Source organism: Mus caroli, unplaced genomic scaffold (assembly GCF_978045245.1).
Source record: "Mus caroli unplaced genomic scaffold, Mus_caroli_1 scaffold_9, whole genome shotgun sequence".
In the NCBI taxonomy this organism is placed as follows: Eukaryota; Metazoa; Chordata; class Mammalia; order Rodentia; family Muridae; genus Mus; species Mus caroli.
This window is the reverse complement of record NW_028227264.1, coordinates 31,096,835-31,119,311: the sequence shown is the minus strand read 5'-3', so window position 1 is coordinate 31,119,311 and position 22,477 is coordinate 31,096,835. Positions and strand designations below refer to the sequence as shown.

At 36.5% G+C, this 22,477-nt stretch overlaps 1 protein-coding gene across 14 annotated transcripts in view; it reads right to left on the bottom strand.

The window, feature by feature from the left end:
* The window catches only part of LOC115032149 (triadin-like), a 280,731-nt gene that overhangs the window by 146,878 nt on the left and 111,376 nt on the right, over nucleotides 1-22,477 (bottom strand). For 13 of the 14 annotated variants that reach the window (XM_085842738.1, XM_085842726.1, XM_085842728.1 and 10 more), the window contains 4 exons: nucleotides 6,262-6,291; nucleotides 5,478-5,495; nucleotides 2,353-2,385; nucleotides 2,201-2,227 (listed from right to left, as the gene is read on the bottom strand). In XM_085842738.1, the coding sequence (XP_085698864.1) occupies nucleotides 2,201-2,227; nucleotides 2,353-2,385; nucleotides 5,478-5,495; nucleotides 6,262-6,291 (108 nt within the window). The remainder of the gene's footprint in view (nucleotides 1-2,200; nucleotides 2,228-2,352; nucleotides 2,386-5,477; nucleotides 5,496-6,261; nucleotides 6,292-22,477) is intronic. The other variant, XM_085842733.1, reaches the window with a different exon arrangement.

Below are 22,477 nucleotides of genomic sequence, written 5' to 3'. Positions count from 1 at the left end.
GCATTTTCCAGAGTCTATAACAGTGCCCCAAAAGTATAAATTAAGTTGATAAATGATCCAATAACAACATCACTTTAAAAAATTTCTAAGTAGCTAGAGATGGTGGTGCACACCTTTAATCCAAGGCCTCATGAAGCAGAGGCAGGAGCATATCTGTGAGTTTGAGTCCAGCATGATCTACATAGTGAGCTACAGGATAGCCAGAGCTGCCTGGAAACAACTTGTGTCTAAAAACAAAGCAAAATAAAATGAAAATGTCCAAGTGTTATAAAACTGCTGTACTGTATTCAAACCTGAAGATGAACGTAACTCACAGTAATACTGATCTGCTAAACTCTTAAATTGCGCATATCAATACTTGTGTATAATTCTGCAGGTTTTCAATGACTTTCACTCTATTTTAGCTTTCCTCATATGTGTATAAATAGGAGTATGTGTTGAGTCACTCACTGTGGGAATGTACTTCTACATAAATAGGCTTCACTGTATATTGTAGACAAAATATTCCCTTTCTGAGTTGCAGTAGCTTGACCATTAATGTGAAATAATAAAACATACTATTATTTCATCTCTTAAATTGTATATCTGAAAATTATTCAGTTTTTAAAAACTTTATAACCAATTATTCATTTAATATTCTTCTCTTCAACTAGTAAACTTAACTTATAGATAGGCTATAATTTAGCCACACTTACTTGGCTATTGACATAATAGTAAATGAATGTTGTTTACTTTTAATTATAATTAAATGTGGTTGGAGCAGCTGGCAGACAATAATTGACACTACATCTGCCTGAATACTGCACACATGCACAGTCACTGTATGTATGCACAAGACTTAACACCTATACTACCTAAAGGTTAAAGCTTACAGCCTGTACAAACATGTACAGTCACATATTTTATGCACTTAGACACATTCACATATCCTACATATACATACATACACACACATTCACATATCCTATGTGTGTGTGTGTGTGTATGCAGAGAGAGACACATTCATATATCCTACACACACACACACACACACACACACACAAATGAAAGAGAGAGAGAGAGAGAGAGAGAGAGAGAGAGAGAGGAGAGACAGAGAGACAGAGACAGAAAAAGACAGAGACAAAGAGAGCACAGAAGCCTCAAAAACATTATTTGAGTAATTTTCACCAAGAAAAAAATTATAGGTGGTGTTTAATGCAAGATCAAATTTTCATTTGAAATAACTTACTTGATCTGATTAAATTTTAGAAACTTTATGAAAATGATTTTTTGTCTATATTAACTATACTCTTTTCTGTTGTTTTATTCGTCTGGTCTGTTGGTTCTAATTTCAGTTTTCTAATCTTAGGATATTGATATATTGAGAGCAACACCACAGAGCAACAAAAAATGTTATTAAGTAACATTATGACTAGGGAGAGAGAATCTTTGGAGTTTAATATTTTATATTTCAAAAGTAAAACAATGTGAGATGCATTTACAGAAAAAGTTTTATTCTTATATTATTTTGTTATCTTTAATTATAAATATATCTATCTATAAAACAGTGTCTCTAATGGTTGTTCCTGATCACCAGCTTCATATAGACACTAGAACCACTAAGGATACAAACCTTTGTGCATATCTGTGAGTCATGATCTAAGTCAGATGAGTGGAAATGGGACAACACACACTAGATGTGGTCATCCATGGGCTGTTGTACTGGACTGAGGAAAAGGAAAACCAGGCTAAAAACAGCTGTCATTACTTTTTCACAACTGACTGTGGATACAATGTAACTTACTACCTTAAGGTCCTTTGCCTTGAACTGTGAGATAAATAAACATTCTTCTCTAAGTTGCTTTTGTCTGGATGTATTTTCACCAACAGTGTTTCTCAGACACTGTATAAATAGATGCCAAATGATCTTACTAAGATGCAGATTTTTATTTAGTTGCTCTGGGATAGAACCAGATACATGCACTACTGATGTCTCAGAGGATCTGTTACTGCCAATTCATAGACACATGTTTAGCAATGAGGAGACAACACAACACTTGCTCTCCCTTTTCTCAAACTGTAGTGATATTGATTCTGGCAAGAGCTCAGAATACAGAGAGTGAAATGAAGAGATTTCCTGTCTTTTGTGGCATTATATTTATAAGCCCATATCATGTTTGCCTCCTGGGAAAATCAATTGATGTATACCAGTCTAACTCACCTGGATGTTCCTTTTTTGGTGTCTTTGCTGTGTGAAACAAAAAGAAAGCGGGGAGAGGGTGAATAAACAGTCTGTGACAACCATTAAAATTCAGTATTCAGATATGAATTAAATAACATAAAAATTTAAAAATAGAACATTAAAATTGTTACCTGGTTCTATGTGCTTTTCTTTCTTTTCCTGTTCTAAAACAGATTATCATTGTTAACATAACTATAATTTATGTTTTCTAAATAATTTGTTTTAATACAGACAAACATGCATTGTTGATGCTAGACCACAGCAACTCATGAGTGTCACAAAATGATGAACATCTCATCCTCAGGAGGGCCTTTTCTTCCTAGTTCAACGAGTGTGTTCTCTTAGCACAGCATTGAAATATTCTGAATATTAAGATTTTTTTTGGTGGGGGGGGCGAATAGAAACCAGAAATATAATGTAAATCCCTTAAGGGAGGAAAACTTCAAGCTTGCCTTTATTTTATAATAACTTCAATGATAGTTTGGATAAAAAATAAGCACAAAATATAATTACTATAGTTGCCTTAAAATAAGTTACAAAAAGTTGAATCTGGATGCATTTTATGTGTAATTCCTCTCCCAATCCTTTTCTTGGGGATTTATTTAGTGACAATAAGGACTTTGATGGTAATATTTAAGTGCTAAGATAGAGTAAGGAGGCAGGCAGGAACAAGCAAAGACATTGCAGAATATATGTTATACTAGAATCCTCTTTAGGTGGTAATTCCTTCAGAAACTCCCTTATCCACATTAAGAGAAAAAGGAATGATTCTTTTCGCAAGATAATTTGTCACATAAATAAGTACTATTTTTATAGGAAGTGCTGGCAATAATTTGATAGCTTTATGTTATTTTTATGTTCCAATTCTTATTTTGACTTGACAACTTGTCAATTTAATCACAGGAATAAAATTGAGCAGTAATGATAAATAGTACCAGTGAAGTAAAAAGCAAGGGAAAGATTTAATATTTTATGTAGTGAATGCAATCAGATGTTAGGAAGATGTTTACATTGAAAGAACTCCATATACCAGATTTTAGGATGAAAGAGTGTCACAGATTCTTCTCTGGCCAATGCATCAAACTCTCCTAGAACAATTTTGTTTTTCAAGCATGTACTGATATGTATATTTTAGGCAACATATTCTCCTCTGACATAGTTGCTAGCAGGGAGATAAATAAACAAATAGATCGAACATATGTTAAAAGGCAAAAATAAAAGTGTGTTGCTTAGCTAAAGTTAAACATCCTAAATGTATTCCTAAAAGTGTTGAACAATTGTGAAGTTTATTCTATTTTATTTATTTCATCTTAACAATATTTGCAATGAGTCTGTAATTCTTGTAGGGAGAAGGAATATGAGCATGTCAAAATATTTGTAGATTACAATAATAATAATAATAAGGAATAGTCTGGAATACAAGAGCCATTGATTGTTTTCTAAAAGCTGAGCACTGATTAGATCACAACACTAAATATACTAAATTTATATATACAGATAATAGCATTTCTCAAATCTTTAGTTGCCTCTATGTTCATGCTAGTATAATGTTTTATGGTGTGGTTTCTGTCTCTGTGTCAGATATCATACCAGCTGTACACACTTATCAATCCAGGCATGAAGTAATGTATACTGCTCTATAGATACATTGCTCCCTATTTCTGGTTTGTAGCATAATTGGACATTTCTTTCCATGGGCTATTTTAGAGCAGTTTTATAATAGGATGTTTCAATGTTGTAACAACGAAAATATGTATATTTTTAAGCTGACATGTATTTTAAAGCAGAAGTTTTGAATGCCATTGGAGTCATTCATCTATCGTCCTAGAAGTGTGCTAATTTCAATGACTGTTAAATTGTCTCTTAAGCATGCTAGCTATACTTTTACAAAAACAGAGACTTAGAGGCATATAGTGTTACTCAACTGTTTGGCAAGCAATATCAATAGTGTGCTGTATAATTGTAGATGGTCCTTAAAAATGGATCTCTAGCAGTTTTATTGCAATTAGCTTATAATTTATGGAAATTGAATATTAATATACCAAAATATTTGTAGGTTACAAGTCCTAGGTAAAAGAATAAGGCCTAGAGGGAATATTAAGTCCTAGGTAACTGTTACCTGGCTAGCCTGCCATTATAAGGAAACTTTCTCACATTTTGTTTATGTTGTTACCAAAATGCTTTCTGATGGCCAAGTTGATTACTTATTATGTTATGTGCCCCGGAAATAATAAGCTCAGCTCCAAAGCAACCACCCAGTAGCACTTCCTGCATCTGTGTATTAGCTTTTTATGATATTTGCTTTCACAAGTTGCCCCTGGGATGGACCCCAACATCAAAGAGCACCTGCTTCAATGTAAGAAACTATTTTGTATAAGACTTCAATTTTGAGTTATTGTCAAGTAAAGTTTAAGCTCCCAAGACCTCCCTAGGAGCTGACATCCTATTTGGAAGAAAGAGACATGTATGTAGGTAACTTACATCATGGCTTGCAAGTTACTACATGAATATTAGGCAAGACAAGTCCCATCCTCATAGACAAGTTAAGACATGAGTATTAGACAAGGCAAGTCCTTTGCCACAGTTGAACATCCCAACCAATAGCAAGAGAATAAAAACATATTCTTAAGGAAATTCCCTATCCATAAATTCTGATTGGTAGAATAACTTGACACAGATATCTGTGGATTTTAGGCTTAAAAACCCTGTAAGATCTTAACTCAATGTCACAATTCAGTTCCTGAATCTGGATTGTGGTCCTGATCAGTCCTGGGGCATATGTTCAACAAACTTCCCCAGTCTGACTGAGATGTGTGATCATGTGGTCTGTGAGATAATTCCTGGACCTCAACAATGAGATAATAGGAAAGAGTCTGGAAATCAATACTTAGTGTTTTCTAAGAATGGAGAAGTAACTAGATGTCACCACTAAAGTTACACAAACATTACATTATGGCATCAATAGAATGCAGGTATGGTAAAAAATTCGAGGTTTTATTAGCTACTTCTATGAGTCAAATGGGTGTGAGAATGCTTGCTATGGTTTATATGCTACTCTGATCTACAGTTTACACATTCTCATGGATGCAGAAAAATCAATAAATAACATACCCCCCCTAAAATATTCAAAGCAAGACACAAACAAAGTCCACATGTATTAAACACTGAAATTTGAAATTTAATTACACCAGCTGGTCAATTCTATATAGTGGAGGCAAGTTTGCACAAACTTTAGACTTTGCATGCATTTCCTTACTTTTTCCCTTGGGTTGTTCTGTTGAAAAAAAAGGATTTTGAGATACATTTACTACACAACAAAGGATAGAGTGGAGTCTCCCGCAACCTTCCTCCCCATGAGTTCTTTTGAATTTCACAGTGTGTCCTGCTTTGAGATATCACTAATTATCCCATGTATTGACAGAAACATTATTCAACAATGAAAAGGTCTAGAATTATAGTGCTTAATAAACTGAGCTATTTATATCTGGTAGTCTTAGTGTTCATGAATAAATACCTTCTACATGTATAAGTTCAGAAAACAGAGGGTAACTTGCCAAATGGGTAATGATTGAAATCAAGACAAAAAAGGTATATTTCAACTACTAACTGAGTTGCTATGTTAATAAGAAAACAAAGTAACTAAATTTATGTATTTGATATGTAATAATGTTCAGTGTCTCATAAAATAATCATATTTTTGAAATAATTAAAAAGGTTCATGATAGATGAATATTGCAATATATCATAGCTTGATGTCATTATTATTAGTAGTATTGTTTTGTGTTGGCTAGAATGTGAGAAAACATGATTGACAAGTATGCTTGTCCCTGAACTAAAGCACTCCCCTCTCTTTCTTTCTATCTCCTCTCTCACTCCCTTGTTCTTGCTCTTTTTCTTTTTTTCCTCTTTTCAATTCCATATAAAGATTTTTCTTCTAGCTGAATCATTAAGGGGTAAAAATTCAACTTAAGGGCTCATTAAGTACCAAGTACTAGACATCCCTAACCCCCAAAAGAAAATATTTCAAGTATTTCTTTTACCTTCTGGAGGTTTTCTCATTTTCTTTGATTCTGAAAATTCAGAGATAAATTATTGATAATGTAAATATAACTAAATTAACAACTGAACAATTAACAAGATTTTATAACCTCAAAATATTTTAAATATTTTTAAAACTAAACTAAATATACAAGTTACTATATATATATATACATAATATATATATATGTTCATAATATATGCCTATACAATTACTGAGTTTTGAACACAATTATTTTAGAATTTTGAACCTTAGTTAACATTTTTGTTTAAAGTATCTTGTTATTTTCTTTATTTTAACTATATATTTAAACTATATTTAAAATTTTTTTCTTACTGAACTTAAAAACATAATAATAAGCAACATTATTTATTTAAAAGGGGTGACAACATTGTTTTCTGTATGATGCTTATTTGCATGAAAACCTAGAATAGTAGACTGTCACAATCTTAGGACTTTGTGTGGTCTATGATGGTATCATAACTTTGTTCCAATGGCAAAGCCAGGGAATAGATATAATTGAAGGATGACAATATACTTTTATCTTTTTATGAAAGGAACTTAGATGGTTCATTCTATCTAAAGGACAGCCAATGCTGTTAACAATTTAGTATATTTTATAGGAATGTGAGTTAGAAATACATTTAAAAAGGCAACAAAAGAAAGAACCTACATCATAAAAATAACTTTCCTTTTAATACATAAATTTCTAGAAATCCAAAGAGAAAAAAGGAAGCATGAATTCACAAATGACTATGTGAGAAGATGCTCCTGTTATGACAGTGGATTTAAAGTTCAGATTGTGGATATACTAAAACAGTAAGAGGAGGTGGTTGAAGACTTGTGCTAAATTTGCATAACAGAAAAGGTACAGATTGTCTAGATAACTCAGTGCTGTTCTGAGGAAGGTAAAAAATCATACAGTATGGAATCATTGCTACTTTTTAATCTATCTTCCTTCTTAGTTCTGTGTATGAACGATGCATTATATTAAGAACAAATGATATTAAGATGATAACATGAATAGAAAGTATAAGTCTTTTGAAAGAAATAAAGTATTTTAGAAATAAACTGTAGAAAATGACATGTGCTTTCACCAAGATTACCAAGTATATTTGCTTTATTGAATGAATTGTTGTGGTAAAATATACTTAAACTATTATTTGGTTAAATGCAATAGATGAAAATACTTACACATGATAGCTATCTATGAAGCTAAAGTTTTATTGAAAGACCTCAGACTGACCTCAAAGGTTGGTGATCAGAGTTAGCTATTAATATTAATACTATTAAAACTCCTTATGTTTTCCTGTTATTCTTTTCTGTTGTCAGCTTAAAATACTGCCAAGGTTTATTTGGCAATCCTTCATCACTAAAGATCAGCATGGTTGACCATGTTCTTAAGAACACTGAGGCTCGCCGGGCGTGGTGGCGCACGCCTTTAATCCCAGCACTCGGGAGGCAGAGGCAGGCAGATTTCTGAGTTCGAGGCCAGCCTGGTCTACAAAGTGAGTTCCAGGACAGCCAGGGCTATACAGAGAAACCCTGTCTCGAAAAAAAAAAAAAATAAAAGAACACTGAGGCTCTAGCCCCTGTGGTTTACAGTGATATTTTGCACTGTTTGCTCCATTACTCATCATCTTTAGTATTTGGTATGCTGCCTAACATTTGTACTTAGGCCAGAAGTACATGAAACACCCACATATTAAAAAATATTAATATTAATATTAATTGTGGTATTATATCAACATTGGTCATGAAGTATTCCTCTTCTTGCCTAATTTACATATCGCTTCACTTATGGCTCCAAACATTTCACCTTTGTTCAGAAAGATTCTTCTTGAAGTATTACTTGTTGTGTGGCAGAAATGGAGGATTCTCAGATGCATTCAAGCCTACATGAAATAGTTCTGGTAAGCATTGAATATCATTTGGCTAGCCCCTAGTGGAGTTCTGTACTTCAGAAGATAAAAAGTGATTATTAAAATTCTGATCTCAAGAATTTCACTAATTTGAGCCAAGTTTAAATGTTGACATTAATCCTGACTTGCTATTACAGCACAAGTAGCAGCTAGTGGTTACACATACGCTTCAGCTGACATAGCACTTGGTAATGACTTCTCATAACAAAAACCCAGGATCGTGAAAACTATTCTTTTTTTTTTTTTTTTTTTTTTTTTGGTTTTTTGAGACAGGGTTTCTCTGTATAGCTCTGGCTGTCCTGGAACTCACTTTGTAGACCAGGCTGGCCTCTGAGTGAAAACTATTCTTAATAAGTAGGATACCCAGTAGTACCTCTAAAACAGCATCATGAAAGGATTGTGAGGAGCTGGTGTGAGACCATTGTCCCAAACAATACTTCATCTCTCCTGTGTGACTGTGAAGACAGTTTTTCACCTCCATCAGAGTCACCTAGCCATGGATCCTAGGAACACAGCCTTAACTCACAAAATCATGTTACCTTAGTGTGGAAGTAGTTATTTGGACATATTTCTAAATTGTTTTTGACATTAATGTTTCACCTGGTTTGTTTTGGGATAAGAGAAAAACAGGAGGCAGGCACCCTTGGCTAGTTTTATTTTTTATGTCTACTAAGGCAATACATTGTCTCAGTCTCAATGGACTTCCCATGCCTGACTCCTGAAGTTTTCAGACTTTAGTCTTGGGCTTATCATGATCACTTGTGTGTCTGATAGCAAATACAAAAAGCAAGTGTGAATGTGAATTCGAAAAGTTTAGTTTCAGGTTAAGATTGGTAGAGTATATTCTGTAGTAATGCTATAGTCATTCAGTATTATATACAGCTAATGATTTAAACTTTTTAATTAACATGGCTTAATACTTTATAATGAATAAGAACTATAGGCAGGATATATATTCCTGTTCAAAAATTTTCACTTCAGGATACTTTTAAATTCCTAACAACCATTAAAGACCACAATCAGCTTTTATTTATGTTTTAATTAATATTTGTAACCTTAAAAAGTAAAGCTGAGAAAATATCAAAAATGGTTATGACTTATTACAAGTAATAGATTAAAATGAATATTACAATTATACGTTATAACATATTTAATTCTTTTGAAAAAATTGTGAAATGAATGAATTTGTTTCTGGAAATCTTGTTAATCTATAGCCTAATTAAAATACATTTGATTGTATATTTGCACAGGTATTTAGTCTGCTGCAAAGTCAGGCATATTTTAACCACTGGAAAATTCCAGTAAAATTCACATAAGAAAGAGAAAGAAGAACACAAAAATTCCAGTAAAATTTACATAAGAGAAAGAAGAACACAAAAATGCACACACACACATATTTACACACATATATAGTATGTATATGTTTATATATATGTAAATGTATACATAAATGCACACACATATATGCACACATGTGCACATGTGTGCATATACATGCACACACACACACACACACACACACACACACACCCCCACCAGTTTTTGTCCAGGGGCCTATACAAAAGGACTCAGACATTTTCTGAAGTCACTCTGCTACATTCTTTGTTGAGTTTTAGAAGTCATCATGCTAGTTGATCTGAGAAGTCAGATGGAAATACATGAAATCATAGCAGCCATGTAGGCAGCAAGAGCATTTCTGGAGCCTGTACTTAAGACTATAGTTTTAATTTCTTTAGGAAGAATGAAGTCGAGTCTGCTGAGGTGAGAGTATGGACTTCAGAGGGTGACAGCTTCTGGGTCAGATATCTGTGCACCTTCAATGCAAGTGGAGAGCTTGCCTGTAGAGAGTACTCTGACCACTGAAACTCAGGAGAGAGCTAGTCACCCAGGTCTGCTGATAGAAGCTAACAGAATCACAGGAGGGAAAATCTCTAACCAGAGACAACTATAACAACTGACTCCAGAGTTTACCTGATGGCAAAAGGCAGACATAAGAATCTTACTAACAGAAACCAAGACCAATCACCATCATCAGAACATAGCACTCCCACCTCAGCCAGTCATGGGTACCCCAACACACTCGAAAAGCTAGACCCGGATTTAAAGGCATATCTCATGATGATGGTAGAGGACATCAAGGAGGACTTTAATAACTCACTTAAAGAAATACAGGAGAACGCTTCTAAAGAGTTACAAGTCCTTAAAGAAAAACAGGAAAACACATCCAATCAGGTGATGGAAATGAACAAAACCATACTAAACCTAAAAAGGGAAGTGGACACAATAAAGAAAACCCAAAGTGAGGCAATCCTGGAGATAGAAACCCTAGGAAAGAAATCTGGAAACATAGATGATAGCATCAGTAATAGAATTCAAGAGATGGAAGAGAGAATCTCAGGTGCAGAAGATTCCATAGAGAACATCAGCACAACAATCAAAGAAAATGCAAAATGCAAAAAGATCTTAGCTTGAAACATCCAGGAAATCCAGGACACAATGAGAAGACCAAACCTATGGATAATAGGAGTAGATGAGAAAGAAGATTTTCAACTCAAAGGGCCAGCAAATATCATCAACAAAATTATAGAAAAAATCTTTCCAAACCTAAAGAAAGACATGAACATGAACATACAAGAAGCCTACAGACCTCCAAATAGAATGGACCAGAAAAGAAATTCCTCCTGACACATAACAATCAAAACAACAAATGCACTAAATAAAGACAGAATAGTAAAAGCAGTAAGGGGAAAAGGTCAAGTAACATATAAAGCAGGCCTATCAGAATTACACCAGATTTTTTACCAAAGACTATGAAAGCCAGAAGATCCTGAACAGATGTTATACAGACACTAAGAGAACACAAATGCCAGCCCAGGCCACTATACCCAGACAAACTTGCAATTACCATAGATGGAGAAACCAAACTATTCCACCACAAAACCAAATTTGCACAATATCTTTCCACAAATCCAGCCCTTCAAAGAATAATAACAGATAAAAACCAATACAAGGACGGAAACCACTTCCTAGAAAAAAAAAGAAAGTAATCCTTCAACTAACCTAAAAAAAGACAGCCACAAAAACCGAATGCCAAATTTAACAACAAAAATAACAGGAAGCAACAATTACTTTTCCTTAATATCTCTTAATATCAATGTACTCAACGCCCCAATAAAAAGATATAGACTAAAAGACATGCTACACAAACAGGATCCAACATTCTGCTGCTTACAGGAAACCCATCTCAGGGAAAAAGACAGACACTACCTCAGAATGAAAGGCTGGAAAACAATTTTCCAAGCAAATGGTCTGAATAAATAAGCTGGAGTAGCCATTCTAATATCTAATAAAATCGACTTCCAACCCAAAGTCATCAAAAAAGACAAGGAGGGGCACTTCATACTCATCAAAGATAAAATCTTCTAAAAGAAACTCTCAATTCTGAATACCTCTACTACAAATACTAGGGCAGCCACATTCATTAAAGAAACTTTTGTAAAGTTCAAAGCACACATTGCACCTCACACAATAATAGTGGGAGACTTCAAAACACCACTTTCATCAATGGACAGATGGTGGAAACAGGAACTAAACAGGGACACAGTGAAGCTAACAGAAGTTATGAAACAAATGGATCTGGCAGATATCTACAGAACATTTTATCCTAAAACAAAAGAATATACCTTCTTCTCAGCACCTCATGGTACCTTCTCCAAAATTGTCCATATAATTGGTCACAAAACAGGCCTCAACAGATACAAAAATATTGAAATTGTCCCATGCATCCTATTAGATCACCATGGACTAAGGCTGATCTTCAATAACAAAATAAATAATAGAAAGCCAACATTCACATGGAAACTAAACAACACTCTCCTCAATGATACCTTGGTCAAGGAAGGAATAAAGAAAGAAATTAAAGATGTTTTAGAGTTTAATGAAAATGAAGCCACGATTTGACTCAGTGTTAGGGTTTCAGTTTCCAGAAGAAGCAGGGTAATCTAAATACTTTAGAACTAAGATAGAGACAAGCCTCTTCCGGTCAGACCAGCACCAGGGTAGCTAGGGCGCAGGGTCTGCTGACACTGGACAGCTACCCACGACACCCGCCACAGGATTTTGAGACTTCTGGTGAGTGGAACACAGCTTCTGCTCCAGTCTAATCATGCGGGACCTGAGACTGCTTTGGTTGGGGAGGCAGAAATCCGGCCTGAGTAGGGCCACAAGCCTCTTCCGGTCTGAACAGCACCTGGGTAGCTAGAGCACAGGGTCTGCTGACACCCGCCAGCTACCCACGACACCCACCACAGGATTTTGAGACTTCTGGTGAGTGGAACACAGAGTCTGCTCCAATCTTTAAACAGTGACAACAATAACAACTAATCCCAGAGATTACCAGATAGCTAAAGGTAAACGTAAGAATCTTACTAACAGAAACCAAGACCACTCACCATCATCAGAACCCAGCACTCCAACCTCGCCCAGTCTAGGGCACCCCAACACACCGAAAAAGCTAGACCCGGTTCTAAAAGCATATCTCACGATGATGGTAGAGGACATCAAGAAGGACTTTAATAACACACTTAAAGAAATAAAAAAGAACACTGGTAAACAGGTAGAAGACATTAAAGAGGAAGCACAAAAATCCCTTAAAGAATTGCAGGAGAACACTGCTAAACAGGTAGAAGACATTAAAGAGGAAGTACAAAAATCCCTTAAAGAATTGCAGGAGAACACTGCTAAACAGGTAGAAGACATTAAAGAGGAAGCACAAAAATCCATTAAAGAATTGCAGGAAAACCAGACCAAACAGGTGATGGAATTGAATAAAACCATCCAAGACCTAAAAAGGGAAGTAGAAACAATGAAGAAAACCCAAATTGAGGCAACACTGGAGATAGAAACACTAGGAAAGAAATCTGGAACCATAGATACGAGCATCAGCAACAGAATACAAGAGATGGAAGAGAGAATATCAGGTGCAGAAGACTCCATAGACAACATCGGCACGACAATCCGCCCTGCACAGGAGCCCTCTGCCTCAGGGGCAGGGAGCACCATCTTGGTTCCAAGGACTCCGCTGGACTTAGGAACTTAGTCTGCACAGGTGAGAGTGTGCACCACAGAGGCAGACAGCTTCTGGGACAGGCAGGAGCCACAGAGCCGCTGAGGCAGCACCCTTTTGGGGCCACAGACACCCGGCACCCTCCCATCAGGAGGACAGTGGTCTGCCCAGCATGGGAGCCCTCTGCCTCAGGAGCAGGGAGTGCCATCTTGGTTCTGGGACTCCACCGAACTTAGGAACTTAGTCTGCACAGGTGAGAGTGTGCACCACAGAAGCTGACAGCTTCTGTGACCTGCCAAAGCAACACAGCATCTGGGAAATTTTCTGTTTTGGGCCTTATTCTTTGGCCAGGAGGAGGTCCAAACACCAGATATCTGTGCACCCTCCCTGTAAGAGGAGAGCTTGCCAGCAGAGAGTGCTCTAAACACTGAAACTCAGAGGAGAGAGCCTGTCTCCCAGGTCTGCTGATAGACATTAATCAGAATCACCAGAAGAACAATCTCTAAACAGAGACATGGCAAAAGGTAAACGTAAGAATCTTACTAACAGAAACCAAGACCACTCACCATCATCAGAACCCAGCACTCCCACTTCGCCCAGTCCAGGGCACCCCAACACACCCAAAAAGCTAGACCTGGATTTAAAAGCATATCTCATGATGATGGTAGAGGACATCAAGAAGGACTTTAATAACTCACTTAAAGAATTACAGGAGAACATTGCTAAAGAGTTGCAAGTCCTTAAAGAAAAACAGGATAACACAATCAAACAGGTAGAAGTCCTTAAAGAAAAACAGGAAAAGACAACCAAACAGGTAGAAGTCCTTAAAGAAAAACAGGAAAACACATCCAAACAGGTGATGGAAATGAACAAAACCATATTAGACCTAAAAAAGGAAGTAGACACAATAAAGAAAACCCAAAATGAGGCAACACTGGACATAGAAACCCTAGGAAAGAAATCTGGAACCATAGATTGGAGCATCAGCAACAGAATACAAGAGATGGAAGAGAGAATCTCAGGTGCAGAAGATTCCATAGAGAACATCGGCACAACAATCAAAGAAAATGGAAAATGCAAAAAGATCCTAACTCAAAACATCCAGGAAATCCAGGACAAAATGAGAAGACCAAACCTACGGATAATAGGAGTGGATGAGAATGAAGATTTTCAACTCAAAGGACCAGCAAACATCTTCAACAAAATTATAGAAGAAAACTTCCCAAATCTAAAGAAAGAGATGCCCATGAACATACAAGAAGCCTACAGAACTCCAAATAGACTGGACCAGAAAAGAAATACCTCCCGACACATAATAATCAGAACAACAAATGCACTAAATAAAGATAGAATACTGGGGGTGGTGAGATGGCTCAGTGGGTAAGAGCACCGACTGCTCTTCCGAAGGTCAGAGTTCAAATCCCAGCAACCACATGGTGGCTCACAACGATCCGCAACGAGATCTGGCGCCCTCTTCTGGAGTGTCTGAAGACAGCTACAGTGTACTTACATATAATAATAATAATAATAATAATAATAATAATAATAATAATAATAATAATAAAGATATAATACTAAAAGCAGTAAGATAAAAAGGCCAAGTAACATATAAAGGCAAGCCTATCAGAATTACACCAGATTTTTCACCAGAGACTATGAAAGCCAGAAGATCCTGGAGAGATGTCATACAGACACTAAAAGAACACAAATTCCAGCCCAGGCTACTATACCGAGCCAAACTCTCAATTAACATAGATGGAGAAACCAAAGTATTCCACAACAAAACCAAACTCACACATTATCTCTCCACAAATCCAGCCCTTCAAAGGATAATAACAGAAAAAAACCAATACAAGGATGAGAACCACACATTAGAAAAAACAAGAAGGTAATCCCTCAACAAACCTAAAAGAAGACAGCCACAAGAACAGAGTGCCAACTTTAACAACAAAAATAACAGGAAGCAACAATTACTTTTCCTTAATATCTCTTAATATCAATGGACTCAACTCCCCAGTAAAAAGACACAGACTAACAAACTGCCTACACAAACAAGACCCAACATTTTGCTGCTTACAGGAAACTCATCTCAGAGAAAAAGATAGACACTACCTCAGAATGAAAGGCTGGAAAACAATTTTCCAAGCAAATGGTATGAAGAAACAAGCTGGGGTAGCTATTCTAATATCTCATAAGATTGACTTCCAACCCAAAGTCATCAATAAAGACAGGGAGGGGCACTTCATACTCATCAAAGTAAAATCCTCCAAGAGGAACAATCAATTCTGAATATCTATGCTCCAAATACAAAGGCAGCCACATTCATTAAAGAAACTTTAGTAAATCTCAAAGCACACATTGCACCTCATACAATAATAGTGGGAGACTTCAACACACCACTTTCACCAATGGACAGATCATGGAAACAGAAACTAAACAGGGACACAGTGAAACTAAGAGAAATTATGAATCAAATGGATCTGGCAGATATCTACAGAACATTCTATCCTAAAACAAAAGGATATACCTTCTTCTCAGCACCTCATGGTACCTTCTCCAAAATTGACCACATAATTGGTCACAAAACAGGCCTCAACATATACAAAAATATTGAAATTGTCACATGCATCCTATCAGATCACCATGGACTAAGGCTGATCTTCAGTAACAACATAAATAATAGAAAGCCAACATTCACGTGGAAACTGAACAACACTCTTCTCAATGATACCTTGGTCAAGGAAGGAATAAAGAAAGAAATTAAGGACTTTTTAGAGTTTAATGAAAATGAAGCCACAACATACCCAAACTTATGGGACGCAATGAAAGCATTTCTAGGAGGAAAACTCAAAGCTCTGAGTGCCTCCAAAAAGAAACTAGAGAGAGCACACATTAGCAGCTTGACAACACACCTAAAAGCACTAGAAAAAAAGGAAGCAAATTCACCCAAGAGGAGTAGACAGCAGGAAATAATCAAACTCAGGGGCGAAATTAACCAAGTGGAAACAAGAAGAACTATTCAAAGAATAAACCAATCAAGGAGCTGGTTCTTTGAGAAAATCAACAAGATAGATAAACCCTTAGCCAGACTCACTAGAGGGCACAGGGAAAGCATTCTATTTAACAAAATCAGAAATGAAAAATGAGACATAACAACAGATCCTGAATACATCCAAAACACCATCAGATCCTTCTACCAAAGGCTATACTCAACAAAACTGGAGAACCTGGATGAAATGGAGAAGTTCCTAGACAGATACGAGGTACCAAAGTTGAATCCAGATCAGGTTAATGATCTAAACAGCCCTATATCCCCCAAAGAAATAGAAGCAGTCATTAATAGTTTCCCAACCAAAAAAAGCCCAGGACCAGATGGGTTTAGTGCAGAGTTCTATCACACCTTCAAAGAAGATCTAATCCCAGTTCTTCACAAACTATTCCACAAAATAGAAACAGAAGGTACTCTACCCTACTCATTCTATGAAGCCACAATTACTCTGATACCTAAACCACAAAAAGACCCAACAAAGTTAGAAAACTTCAGACCAATATCCCTTATGAATATTGATGCAAAAATCCTCAATAAAGTTCTTGCTAACCGAATCCAAGAACACATCAAAATAATCATCCATCCTGACCAAGTAGGTTTCATCCCAGGGATGCAGGGATGGTTCAATATATGGAAATCCATCAACGTAATCCAGTATATAAACAAACTCAAAGACAAAAACCACATGATCATCTCGTTAGATGTGGAAAAAGCATTTGACAAGATCCAACACCCATTCATGATAAAAGACTGGAAAGATCAGGAATTCAAGGCCCATACCTAAACATGATAAAAACAATCTACAGCAAACCAGTAGCCAACATCAAAGTAAATGGTGAGAAGCTTGAAGCAATCCCTCTAAAATCAGGGACTAGACAAGGCTGTCCACTTTCTCCATACCTATTCAACATTGTACTTGAAGTCCTAGCCAGAGCAATTGGACAACAATAGGAGATCAAAGGGATACAAATTGGAAAAGATGAAGTCAAAATATCACTTTTTGTAGATGATATGATAGTATATATAAGTGACCCTAAAAATTCTACCAGAGAACTCCTAAACCTGATAAACAGCTTCGGTGAAGTAGCTGGATATAAAATTAACTCCAACAAATCAATGGCCTTTCTCTACACAAAGAATAAACAGGCTGAGAAAGAAAATAAGGAAACAACACCCTTCTCAATAGTCACAAATAATATAAAATATCTTGGCGTGACTCTAACTAAGCAAGTGAAAGATCTGTATAATAAAAACTTCAAGTCTCTGAAGAAAGAAATTATAGAAGATCTCAGAAGATAGAAAGATCTCCCATGCTAATGGATTGGCAGGATCAACATTGTAAAAATGGCTATCTTGCCAAAAACAATCTATAAATTCAATGCAATCCCCATCAAAATTCCAACTCAATTCTTCAACGAATTAGAAAATGCAATCTGCAAATTCATCTGGAATAAAAAACCTAGGATAGCAAAAACAATTCTCAAGGATAAAAGAATCTCTGGTGGAATCACCATGCAGGACCTAAAGCTTTACTACAGAGCAATTGTGATAAAAACTGCATGGTACTGGTATAGTGACAAACAAGTAGACCAATGGAATAGATTTGAAGACCCAGAAATGAACTCACATACCTACGGTCACTTGATCTTCGACAAGGGAGCTAAAACCATCCAGTGGAAGAAAGACAGCATTTTCAACAAATGGTGCTGGCACAACTGGTTGTTATCATGTAGAAGAATGCGAAATGATCCATTCCTATGTCCTTGTACTAAGGTCAAGTCTAAGTGGATCAAGGAACTTCACATAAAACCAGAGACACTGAAACTTATAGAGGAGAAAGTGGGGAAAAGCCTTGAAGATATGGGCACAGGGGAAAAAATTCTTGAATGGAACAGCAATGGCTTGTGCTGTAAGATCGAGAATTGACAGGTGGGACCTCATGAAACTGCAAATCTTCTGCAAGGCAAAAGACACCATCAATAAGACAAAAAAACCACCAACAGATTGGGAAAGAATCTTTACCTATCCTTAATCAGATAAAGGACTAATATTCAATATATATAAAGAACTCAAGAAGGTGGACTCCAGAAAATCAAACAACCCCATTAAAAAATGGGGATCAGACCTGAACAAAGATTTCTCACCTGAGGAATACCGAATGGCAGAGAAGCACCTGAAAAAACGTTCAACATCCTTAATCATCAGGGAAATGCAAATCAAAACAACCCTGAGATTCCACCTCACACCAGTCAGAACGGCTAAGATCAAAAATTCAGGTGACAGCAGATGCTGGCGAGGATGTGGAGAAAGAGGAACACTCTTCCATTGTTGGTGGGATTGCAAGCTTGTACAACCACTCTGGAAATCAGTCTGGCGGTTCCTCAGAAAATTGGACATAGTACTACAGGAGGATCCAGCAATACCTCTCCTGGGCATATATCCAGAAGATGTCCCAACCGGTAAGAAGGACCCATGCTCCACTATGTTCATAGCAGCCTTATTTATAATAGCCAGAAGCTGGAAAGAACCCAGATGTCCCTCAACAGAGGAATGGATACAGAAAATGTGGCACATTTACACAATGGAGTACTACTCAGCTATTAAAAAGAATGAATTTATGAAATTCCTAACCAAATGGATGGACCTGGAAGGCATCATCTTGAGTGAGGTAACACAATCACAAAGGAACTCACACAATATGTATTCAATGATAAGTGGATATTTGCCCAAAACTTAGGATAACCAAGATATAAGATACAATTTGCTAAATGCATGAAACTCAAGAAGAATGAAGACCAAAGTGTGGACACTATGCCCCTTCTTAGATTTGGGAACAAAACACCCATGGAAGGAGTTACACAGACAAAGTTTGGAGCTGTGATGAAAGGATGGACCATCTAGAGACTGCCATATCCAGGGATCCATCCCATATTCAGCTTCTAAACGCTGACACCATTGGATACACTAGCAAGATTTTGCTGAAAGGACCCAGATATAGCTGTCTCTTGTGAGACTATGCCGGGGCCTAGCAAAGACAGAAGTGGATGCTCACAGTCAGCTATCGGATGGATCACAGGACTCCCAATGGAGAAGCTAGAGAAAGTGCCCAAGGAGTTAAAGGGATGTGCAACCCTATAGGGGGAACAACATGATGAACTAACCAGTACCTCGGAGCTCTTGTCTCTAGCTGCATATGTATCGAAAGATGGCCTAGTCGGCCATCACTGGATAGAGAGGCCCATTGGACTTCCAAACTTTATATGCCCCAATACAGGGGAATGCCAGGGCCAAAAGAATGGGAATGGGTGGGTAGAGAAGTGGGGGGGGGGGGCGTATGGGGGACTTTTGGGATAGCATTGGAAATGTAATTGAGGAAAAAACGTAATAAAAATATATTAAAAATTAAAAAAAATAAGAAGTACACACAAAATTTGTGAACAATCTCATTTTATGGTCAACTACTCCTGTTCATGAAATCTGTACTGTAGTGGTTCATATACACATGCGCATCTCATATCTCTATTGGAAAGAACTGATTTTTCTTCTCTTAGTAGATATAACTGATAGTTCAGTTGTTAACTTTTCCCTTAGTGTCTAGGTGTTCCTTCCTTCCTTCCTTCCTTCCTTCCTTCCTTCCTTCCTTCCTTCCTTCCTTCCTTCCTTCCTTCCTTCCTTCCTTCCTTCCCCCACTTTTAAAAAAGAGAACCAAATAAAATATCACCAAACAAAATAAAAAGTGTCAAATCAGGGTTGGACAAGACAGCGTCAAGGGTAAGAAATGGTAAAAAAAATCCAAAGAAACAAGTCAATCATTTATTATTCAATCCAATCAATCAAACAGTCAGTCAACATATATTGTTTCACAGTGCGTTGGCACATGTAATTTTTTAATGTCCTACACTATTTCTAATTAAATATATCCATAATTTACCTTTATCTCATCTGCTTTCATAAAAAGAATTAATAGATATTATATACTTTCTCATAGTATTCTTTTTTTATGTTTTCTTTCTGTTTTGATAATGGCTTCTTATCTCACTTAATATATAATGATTATGGTGTTTTCTTTCCATACTCTTCTCAGTTCTTTCCCATTTCTCCTTCCATCTGGATCCATTCTTTTTCTCTTTCTTTCATTAGAAAATAACAGACTTCTAAAAATAATACTAATAAATATAACAAAATAAAATGTAAAACAAACAATATTACACTGAAGATGGACAGAATAAACCAGCAAAATAAAGAAAGCCTAATAAAAGATACAAGAATCAGAGACCCACTCAATAGCACCTTGTAAAAATATTAAATTGTAAGTCAAAATCTATGTGCCAATGACCTGCTGGAGTCCCACACAGGCCCTGTGCAAGCTTCCTCAGTCTGTGTGTTCACATAAATTTGGCTTATGTTGATTTTCCTTGTTTTATTAGTGTCCTCCATTCCACCTGGTTCTTAAACTATTCAGCGTCTTTCCTTGAACTCTGTAAGGAGGAATTTGATGGATATGTCTCATTTAGGACTGAGCCTTCGAAGGTCTCTTACTTTTTGCCTAATGTCTGTCTGTGGGTCTCTGTATTTGTTTCTATCTGCTGCAGAAAGAAGCTTTTTTGATGATGGGTGAATTAGAAACTGATCTATGTGAATATCATTAGGAGTCATTTCATCACTGCATTTTTTTCTTTCTTTCTCTCTTCCTTCCTTCCTTCCTTCCTTCCTTCCTTCCTTCCTTCCTTCCTTCCTTCCTTCTTTCTTTCTTTTTTTTTTTGGGGGGGGGGTGAGTGGGGGTCAGACTTATTTGGTTTTACCATATGACCCTGGGCTATATAATCTCAGTTTCTTATTCACCTAAGCAGTGGCAGGAATGGTTTCCATCTCTTAGGGTGAGCCTCAAGTCAAATTAGTTATTGGTTGGTTACTTCCAACAACAATGTGCCACCATTTCCCCAGCATATCTTGTAGGCAGTACACTGTTGTGGGTGGCTTGATATTTATACTTCTCTTTTAAAAGCATGTAGAATACCTTCAGTACCAAAGACAATGGGAAGTAGGAGATAGAGATTTATGTAGGCATCACTTCAACATCTTTATGTTTAATGAGTTGTCTGGGTATTATCTTAAACAATGAGCACTTTCAGTTTGTATAGAGCAATCTATAAACTTGGCAACATTCTGAGTTTGGGGATTCATGTTGGGACTCTTTGGCCAACAACTTAATTAGATGTAATCCAATCCCAGTACTGGAAGTTTCATTTGGTGACAAGAAATGGCCAGTTGACAATCATTTTCCTCCATTATTTGGTCATCTCATTTATATTTGCTTCATGTATGTATATATTTTAGAAAGTTTCTAATGAATTAAGTCTCCACACTACCCCTCAATAGATTCCTTTTATCTGTCTCTCCCTGTATTCCATACCACAACTCATCCCCTCCCCATTTGATCCTCCTAGTCTAGTCCCCATTCATCCATAATTATCGGTTTTATTTTCCTTTCCCAAAGAGTTCTATCTGTTCCCTTTACTTTCTTGATCTATACCTATCATGTTATTCTACAGATTGTAGCTTGAATATTATTAAATTGACAGCCATTATCTTCACATAAGTGAATGCATATGACATTCATTTTTTCGAGTCTGGTATACTTCACTCTGGAAGTTTTCCATCTGGTTCCATCCATTTGCCTACAGATTTCATGATGTAATTTTTTAGCAATATTCAATTGTGCAAATATATTTTTTATTCATTCCTCTGTTAAATGACATCTAGCTTATTTGCAAATTCTGTCTATTATGAATAGAGCAGCAATCAACATGGTTGAACAAGTGTTTCTATGGTAGGATGAAGCAGCTACCACAAGAGTCGTATAGATGAATCTTGAGGTAGATTAATTCCCATCTTTCTGAGGAATCACCATACTAATTTCCATAGTGGGTGTGGTGTACAACTTTACACTCCCACCAGCAATGGATGAGTGTTCCTCTTATACCACATCCTATCCAGAATGAGCTGTCACTGTTTTTTTGTTAATTTCAGCCATTCTCATTATGTGAGATGAATATTCAAAGTGCTTTTTATTTGCCTTTCCCTGAGAAGATAGAAGTTGACCATTGTTTTACTCTTTTTTTATTAGATGTTTGCTACGTCCACTCCAGTGAAGTCTGCTTGACAGGCCCAGAGGCCTGGA